The sequence below is a fragment of the Pygoscelis adeliae genome, unplaced genomic scaffold (assembly GCF_000699105.1).
Source record: "Pygoscelis adeliae isolate BGI_AS28 unplaced genomic scaffold, ASM69910v1 Scaffold121, whole genome shotgun sequence".
Taxonomy (NCBI): Eukaryota; Metazoa; Chordata; class Aves; order Sphenisciformes; family Spheniscidae; genus Pygoscelis; species Pygoscelis adeliae.
Genome location: NW_008824359.1, coordinates 6664133 through 6673666, shown reverse-complemented (window position 1 = coordinate 6673666; position 9534 = coordinate 6664133). Strand labels below are relative to the sequence as shown.

The window sequence follows — 9534 nt, the reverse complement described above, 5'->3', positions numbered from 1 at the left end:
GAGTTCTCATTCTGTTCTCAGATGCTCAGAAGAACTGCTGTAGTAAAAGTTCACCCATTTTGTGAAGGCTTTCATCAGTCTGCAGCAGCCCCAGCGTCGTACTGCGTGCTGACCTGGGCATAGAGCAGCTTTTTGAATTACATAGGATTTTTGCACCAGCAGCCTTGATGAAACTTTTGACCGCTCAGATGTGAGTGAGTAATCAGAAAACTCTATCAAATTTCATGAAGGTGAAGATCCTAAAAGTTGAACCTGAGGCTCATGAGTCTGCTGGATGGGGAAATACTCTGACAGTGCAGGAGTTGGTACCCTAGCTGTTCCCATTGCTCTGCTTTGGCATAAGCTTTGCTCCTCTGTGCCTTTATTCCTCCACCCTTTGTCTCTCTCTCTTTCTTTCTCTTTTTATGGCACTTCAGACAGAGATCGTTTCTTACTGTATTTGTAAAGAACTACACAAATGAAGTCACATTCTGAGAGAGCTGGCATATACTACTGTAATTCAAATAAAAACAGAACCGTAAAGGTTGCAAAATGACAGAGTTCAGTGAAAAAATATGATTATATTTTTTTCCTCCAGAAAAGAGGCTCCAGACATTCCCTATAATTTAACTGTGACTGACAGTAGGAATAAGACAACCACAATCAATTATGTCCCTGATACTTTATCAAACCTGTATGGCTGGATGGTTCTCCTCTTGGATAAAGAGACTTATGCATTGACATTTGAAAACCCTTTGGTCAGCAAACATCTCCAGGTAACAGGAATTTTTTATAATTTCAAAATTATATTTGGAAGAGATAATCATGCTTTCATCTTTCTGGGTGAGCAGAGAGAGGAAAAAAAGTGTTAAGTGCACTGAGAAAATCTCTACATATTTATAGGCAGGGCTTAGATATGATGACCTAGTCCCTGAAGCTCTCAGTAGTAACTTAGAGCAGAAAGATGATTTTGGAGGTCTTAGATGAAAGTTCAATGTGGTGCTTAGGAATCAATAAAATTTGTACTACCTTAAGACATACTGAAGCATGGTTTTCAGAAGACATTGTTCCTCTGCACCTTTTAAAGGTGATAAGGGGAGCGGATTTTGTCTGCATTCACCATCACCTTCTGCTTAATTTTACCTCTCTTTTCCATGTTTCCAATACACATTTTGCAAAAGAATATGTCGCCTGTGAGGAGCACCATCCTCTTTATCCCTTTATACTGCACTCCATGGAGCTCTCATCACAGACACAGGCATGTTTATTTTGGTTCCCTCTTCTCTAGTATTCAGTGACATTTAGCAACTTCGTGACTGGGAATTACCTGCTGGTGGAACACAAGGATCTTCCTGCCCATCCTGAGGTTGTGGTGTCCTGTGGGACAAGGACTGGACAGCCACTCCAGTCGATGCCTTCATACGGACATCATAGGAGCTGTGACTGGTATCTTGACAGCAGACTGAGGAAGCTAACCTATTTGGGTAAGTAAGTGCAATACGAGGGATGCAACGTACCTTTTTGTTCAAGAATGGTGACAAACTACATAAGGCCTCAGACACAAGGCCATCTTTCAATGGCCTTTCAATAAGTGAGAGGTCCTTCAAAAAGATCAATCAAATAGGTAAATGCATGCACATCAGGTCCATCTCTATCTGATCTATCCGATGCCTAATCTATCAACAAAAGTAATGTATCATAAATAGTGGGTGATGTGACATTGGTTGGATTTGAATTGGTGTTTTGGAGAGGAAAAGGCATTAAATTCCACTAATGATCTCTGTTGTCAGCTGGTCCCATATCACATATATCATCAATAAATCATGTGCAATCTATCTAGGCTGAGCCCACTGAAGGCAATATAGGATTACTGGGCGAGAATTTTTCCTATGAATGTAAACTTCCAAAGATGTCATAGACCTTTATGTTTGAGTATGTTGTCTTTGTACACTAGATCATGAAGCCTGGTGGTCATTTTTTTAAGAAATTCAGATATTTACTGGTATTTATTCAAGTTTCATTTATTCTTTTAAATTCGGGACATTTTCCGCAATTCCCATTCTCAGGCAAATGATTTTATAAGGGTCTAAGTTCTATATGTAAAAGGCAAGGTAATGATTGTTGCCATTATTAATAATAGTAGAACCAGGCATCACAAAAACATTTCAGTGCCTTTGAGAAGCATAGCTTATCCTTCATGACTGTCACACAAGGAAGCTAAAGTATAAAGATGCTGATTTTCATAGTAACAGAAAATTTTCTCACTGAACTAATCTGTTAGTTTTAATGAATTTCTCTTGATTTGCACTGATAAGATGGCATGCAAATGGCTTTCTCATGTAGGATCCTTTTAGGAATGAGCAACTAGAACAATCAATGGGGCAGTGGAGAGGAAAACATGGCTGGAATGAGGGCAGGCAATCCACTGAGCTCAGTCTGACAGCAGTGAAAATCATCCAGTGTACATTTGAGGAGAAATGAGGAAGTCCATACCTTCACCTCAGTCTGAGGGTCACACTTGCTGCATCCATCTCTGGTCCTGTGGCCAACTGGCATTGCACAGCTTGTGTCCATACAGCTTAACATTTTATCTCTCAAAACAGGCTGGATGCACCCAGGCTTCAAATTAGGAAAGATCCCTATCCTGTGCTAACTCCTAAACCGTAATGGTCACCATCTGGGAGAGTGCATTGGTCTGGGCCAAAGCTGTGCCAGAAACTTGGCCAGCAACATAGCCATGTAGATTATTGGGGTCCAGCTCTTAGTTCCATGTCCTGGCTCTGTTTATATATAGTATAGATATAGATTGGCTAGTATAAATCTAGCTGTTGAGTCTAAGCCTCGCCCAAGATCGTGCCAGGTATCTACTGAAAAAAGAAATATGTTTTTATTATTTCAGTTTACTAACAGTGTAAATTTGTTCTTTCAAATATAAAAGTCAACTGTTTTTCAGTTTGCAAATCCTGAATTGCACTTTCATAAATAGGGCAGCATGGGAAATCTCGGAAGATGACACCTATATCTTGGCCTCTTACTACTGTTGAAAATAGAGGAAATGAGAGACTTGGGAAGACTAGGACAAAGTGATCTGGCTGGCATATGTCACTCTTGCATCATAGATACTTTCTTGTCCTTCTCTTGCCTTCCTTTCATCTTGATTTTTATTATATGAAGAGCTCGTTGTTGTTTCTCATTTTAATACAGAGAGAAACAATCATCCAGAGTACACGAGGGGAAATTTATGAAAACACCTAACGTATAATTCATGCTGTGAACATTTTCAGCAAGGACTTTTATAGCAGTGAGATCAATAATTCAGTGTCGGGTACCTAATATCTAATGCTGTTGGTAGGGTAAAAGTCTGAAACAAAGCGAGAGCATTCCAAGCCCTGGTGTGCCATTTAATCTCTCTCCCAATCTCCACTGTGCAGGCTGAGAGGGTGAGGATAATTAGCCATCAGAGCAGACTCATGGCATGTGGTGGACTTTCCATCACTCAGGGTCCTTAGATGATGCTTGGCCGTCTTTTCAGAGAAATATACTCCAGCTCTATGAGAAGCTATTAGAAACCTCAGGAGGCAAGATTCACGCTCTGTAGGAGGTCAGAGAAGGCTGCCACAATAGTCCCTTCTGGCCTTAAAAACTCACCAGTTCATGCACCGATCCGGAGAGGACAACGCTTGAAGGTCTGGCCTTCAGAACACATTCCCGCCTAACTCTGCAAGCTGTTTTATTTATTTTTTTATTTACATTTAACTATATGAAATAATTAGCCAACTAATTAATCCCGTTTACAAGCTTTGTCGGATTCTTCAGCTGTCAGTCATGCCCAAGCCCGGGGCCGGCGATGAGTCTCGGCTCCCTCCTTCATCTGACTTGGTCTCCATGGCTACAGGCTGCATCTGCTGACACCCCACTCTCTATTTACTGCTTAATTAAGAATTTCACGCTCAGCCCTTATCTGCTGCTAAGAACAAGAACACACTGTTAAGAAACTCCAAATTTAGGCTGCTGCACAAGGAAAGCCTTTCTTGTCGTCCTGACTGCGTGGAGCCTCTTTAACTACCCTCTTGGCAACTGCGCTGCCACCCTTCAATCAAAAATCATTAAATGGGGCAGAGATAATGAGCATGTAGCATATCAAAAGGAGGATGTTTGCTCGGGCTAAGGAGGAAAAGCTGTAAGGGCCTATAAGCAGCCGCCACTTCAAAGGGAGAAGGGGCTGATAAAGAGTCATTTGTTCCTGTTTGACTTATGTAAAAGGTCTGGTATGTCGGAGTCCCGTCTCGCAGACGCGGGTCCCCCCTCTCGGTGCTCGTGTGTCAGCAGTCAGGCAGCTGGGCGCAAACAGCATCAGCCCAAGCATATAATCACTTGACTCCGTGCCAACAATGGGCACTTGTAGGGGGTGGCGGAGGGAGGGCTGGGGGACAATGGGAAGACAATTATTGCAGCTGCTCGGGAGGGCCATAATTCTTCCTGCAGAAAGTAGCCGGCTCTTGCAGGGCGGAGGGGAGAGCTCGAGCGTATTAGTCATCCTCCGACTTTTGGAAGCACTTCGCCGCGCCGGTGGGGTTTCGACAGCTGCTGGTGTACCGCCTCTTTCCAATAATTGTACATTCTGGCAAGGGTCAACTTACTTTTGACCCTCTGCCTTTGTGCCCGTCAGAAAGCCTTTTAGGGCAAATGGTGGGGAAGTGGCAGGGGTGCATTACATCCAAAATTAACATCAGTAAATACGTATCAGATGCCAGCTCATTCACAAGCAGCCTCCTGAATTCACACAGCCTTTTGCTCAGGCCCGCGTGGGGGGGAAAGGGGGAGAGAAGGGGAGGGAAGACCCCACGACTGAGAAGATATTGTTATTCAAATGAAGCTGGCAGCTGAATGAAGCCACCTTGGCCAGCAGTTTGCGTTGGGCTCAGGCTTTCTCCATGCCTCCCCTTCCATCTGAAATTGCCCAGCATCATGCAAGTGTTTGTTTATCTTTGGGGGAGAAAAAAAGGTCTGCCTAACACAGAAGGCAAGAAAATATACCGTATGGAGAGGATTAAAGGAGTTAAGTTGCCCTGACGCTTTACAAGCTTGCAGTTTTGTAAATCAGACCTTGGCATGGGACAATGCAGGGGACGCTGAATGGGGAGAAATAATTGTAATGGAGAGTTTTTCTTCATGCGGGCTACCTATGCAATGATCCTGTTAACAAGGGTACTCACTGCTACCGGCATACATCAACCCCGTTAACTAACCCATGAGTGCCTTTGAAACTAATCTTTTCAGACCATTTTAAAGGAATTGGCACTGAAAGACAGGTAACCCCATGTCCCTGCTGGATGCTGGGTGAGGGGGAGGCGAGGAAGCTTGGGGCATCCTGTGCCAGTCATTTCTACATTGGCAGCTTTGCTCTGACATTATTAATCTTCATAGCATCATCCTGATTTTCTCTGGGGCACCCTATGTCTTGAGAGAAGTGTTCCCCAAAGGTCACTGATGGGCACTGAAAATGGTGTGTGGCTCCCTGAAACACTGATGGGTTGTGGCTCAGCCATGTTTCAGGAGAGTGGTCCTAACATGACATGACCATGCTGAACCAAAAAAAATTATTGTAACAAGGGAGGTGGAAGGAAATGTCACATTGGGACATCTGGGATATTTTTAGGAGAAATATCCTGTGTAAATTACAATAATAACATTATGAGCTTTTTAAGTCTGTTACAAATGCGAGCATATGGTGCTACAGCGTGGTACTGCTCCTTGGTTAAGGTCTCTGGGCAATCCTGGAATTGGCTAAAAACCAGGGATGTTGTTTCCTTTTTGTTCACTTTTGAAGTGTTTAAACCATTTTCTTTTGGAATGAAATAAAGTGTTGGCTTGCTCCATCTCCAGATTTCTCTTGGCTTTTTTCTCAAATTGAAGTGCTTGACACAAACATTATTGAAAACATCACTGAAAGGATTATCAAACTTTTCGTTTACCTCAAATACATTTTTCAGTAGACACAACTTTTATGGAGATGGGTCATCCTGCTGACTTTGCTCAAGTTACTCATGTGTGAGTTGTTAAGAGGGCCTGAGGCCCAGCCTCACATTACTGCTGTGTCAGAAGCAGGTTTGTAGTTTCCATAGTTCTTCAAAAAATAATTTGATTACACTTATTGTCTTTTCTAAATTCCTGAAGAATTATCTCACTTCCATTACACTCTGGGTTTTTGTAATTGCTTTGTATAGGAGAAAAAACAGGCCCTTAAGAATGTTTGTTTCTAATATTAAAATACAGAAAATAAATAAACAAAGATATTTTCTGCAGCCTTATTGCTCAGGGGTAAAAGAAAATCCTAGGTGAAAGACCTAAAGAATGGAGCTAATTTGTTACAGAGGACTGGTTGTACAGGCATGAGTCTTTTCTTCCAGCTAGATTAAACTCACCCCATATCAGTTGTTTCAGAAAGTCCATTGACCAGATGTGGGCTGCTCAGTGGCCTCCGTGAAATGAAATGTCGGTTCTTAGCAAAGAGGTGCCCTTTGTAACAGACACAAAGAGAAAAATCAACCTTCTCCTGGTGCATGAGCTACTGTCCTTCTGGCATGGCAGCAGAGAGGCCAGAGAATGTAGCAGTTACAGAAATAAGGTGATGAAATGCCCTTTATAATCCTGTCAGGGATGGTCTTTCAACTACGTGATCTCTGCAGGAGGAATGTCATGCCTTCACCTCTGCCTCTGCAAGTACTAATCTGCTGTAAGCAAGAATCTGTGTCCATTAGCCCAGATCGTGGGTTTTGGTTTGTTTTTTTTTTTACGTCTCTTCTCCTCACTGCAGTGTCCCCATGACACCATATTTCTGGGTACCTCCTGTAACAGATCCTTGTACAGGATGACAAAATATCCTATCCCAGGTTCTCCCTTTTCCAGAGGTGTGTCTCACTGTGTTGTTGATTGTGCTGTCTAAAAGTTTTGATTTTCCTGTGATGTATGTTAACCCAATTGATGTTAAATAGCATGGAGTTGCTTGTTATTTGTAAGTCAGGCTATTGGAGCCATTTATCCTAGTTTCAGCCCTTCCTAATATCCACAGGCAAAATTCCCCATCACTACAAAGCTGATAAAAGACTAAGTTGCTCCTCCTTCATGTTCACTCAAGGAGCCCTGAACCAGAGGAAAGTTACTGGGAGTATTGTCAAGAAGGCCTATATTTATGATTCGCAGCCCAAACATCCAGGAAGAGCTGTAATAAGACAGAAAATTGATGAGCCTTATAAAGGTTTTATACAACTAAACCCTGGAGCCTTATAACTGCATTTTGTGAAGAGTCACCTTAATTCAATGTTTACTAATGATGTCCTTCGTCTGTATTGCCTGTATCTCTTCCTGTCCTGTACAGAAACAATGATAACACACTCAGCAGCAAAACAAAACAACCAGAAGGACTATGTCACTGTAGTCTTGATTATTCCCAAGGCCTGTCTCTCTCCTTTTTTCATCATTTTTTAGGAGTATTTGTGGGAAATGGCAACAAAATACTACTGATTCACAACCGTTGCACTTTACAGCCCATCGACATAAATAATTGTGCAAGTTGCAGGGCTGCGGAGAATTCAGCCCGCGACTCCTGTACTCATGTGGAGGGTATAAATGACTTATAATGGTTTGAATTGCCATGCCCTGTGGTTGGATGACACTTCAAATATGAGAAACTTTTATCCTTGCCCTGGACATGACTGTACTGAGTTAAGTCTTAACGGTTCCTTTCTTCACTGTGTAAGGGGACTGAACCCCTTTATGAGGTCTATATAGCATATTGATCAAGTTTTATGTCCCCTCAGGACTTAATTAGAACAGCTTTCCTCTGAACAATACAAACATCCTTAATTAGATGATTGCACTGTAATGCCTGCAAAATTAAGCAAAAAAACCCCAACAAATCTGACAAAACATATTTATCGAAAAAAGGATAGTATCAGGGCTTGGTTCTCTCACTTTTCCTAAGACCGATGTAACACCTTTGACTCCTGATTTTCCCTGCTATAAGTGAGAAGAGAAGCAAGGTCACCATAACCATAAAAGTACCCATAGAAGAGTATTGTCTAAACGCCACATGAACCCTGTGTCAAGGACTTTACATTAGTATCTTCATGCCATTCTTTCTCCTCAAAGGTTCACCTTCTGGCCACCCAAAGACATGATATTGTTCAGTTTGAGCTCTGTGTGGTGATTTGGGGCAGATTGGCTTGACTGATATATGCATCAGATCACAGCTACCGTTGGGAGAGAAGGTGTCACTGAAGAACAGGGCTGAGGCACCTGATTACTAATTAATCAGACATGAGAAAAACCTCATGGAATCAGTTTCTATTTAATTATGGAAGCCTCATTTGGCATAGGAGCATATGCTGCTAACTCAATCGAGTGCTTTCAACTGACATCAAATAGTAATTATCAGAAAGAATCAAGTTTTTTGATTATTCATACTAATTTATCGAACACTTAAAATTAATGAACCTCAGTTATTTTAAATTTGCTCAGTTGCACTGGGAGAAAAGGAGGGAGGTAGGGAAGGATGGTTTTCACAATTTAAAAGTACAGAGACTTGTTTAAAGATAAAATAAGTAAATTACAATATGGCATGAAATCCCATCGGTGGGTTGATGCACACGTAGGAAAGTTCCTGGCATGTTCTGGAACTGAGGAAAGTTCTGACAATGGCTTCATTTATACAATTCTTCTACCCTCAAAAAAATCTTCCAATGACATTTTAGGGTCACCATAAGGGGTTGGGCAGTGGACAGGAGATTTATCTGTTTGTCAGAGTGTTTCTATTTTAACCTACGGTTGTTCCAGTCTGGTGACTGAAAGGAAGTACCTTTATATGCCACTGGAGATGAAGAGGAGGTAGCCTTTTAGCTGGGTCTGAAACAGTTTTCTCCTGCTCCTCTTAGTTTGATTTGCATTATCCTGGCCCTTCTCCTGCTGACAATATACTGGCACAAAGGTTACAACTGTGATAATTGCTTCTGACCTCTTTTCAGAGTAGAGAACACAGGGTCCCTGTCTTCAGTCTATAAAGTCTGACTAATTAAAGCATCTCTTTCAGATACCGGGGGGGGGGGGGGCTGAATCAAAACCAAACTACAAAACAAAAGCTGTAATTCGCTGTTTGAGCCAGTTAATACATTATGCATTCAATGGTGTAATATCGCTTGTGTTAGTGGAACTGCTGTGGATTTATAGTGGGATAAATGAGATTTGTGTTCCAGCCTAGAATTTCTGATTGTTGAATGTTTTCTTTTAGCTGTTGCTAATGAGTTGTCTTGAGACCCTCTGTATCTGTAAATTAAAATGTGTTTGTTTAATCCTTTCTCAAAGTACAAAAAAGACAAAAATGCTTAGAAAACATGTATAGTTGTTCTTAAAAAAAAATCTGTTTTTTAGAAATGTAAAATGTTGTTAGAAAATCACATGTAGCAATTGATTTACTATGATTTTTTTTTTTGTGTTAATTTGTAAGGCCTTGCTGTAACTCCCTAAAATTCTCTGTGTTCAGTCACAGGAGCTGACCTG

The 9534-nt window shown here is 41.6% G+C and overlaps 1 protein-coding gene across 1 annotated transcript in view; it reads left to right on the top strand.

Moving 5' to 3' along the window:
- Positions 1–9534, top strand: part of PKHD1 (polycystic kidney and hepatic disease 1 (autosomal recessive)) — a 279334-nt gene that overhangs the window by 159537 nt on the left and 110263 nt on the right. Inside the window, exons 48-49 of the mRNA XM_009319748.1 lie at positions 578–755; positions 1268–1463. Of these exons, the coding sequence (XP_009318023.1) occupies positions 578–755; positions 1268–1463 (374 nt within the window). The remainder of the gene's footprint in view (positions 1–577; positions 756–1267; positions 1464–9534) is intronic.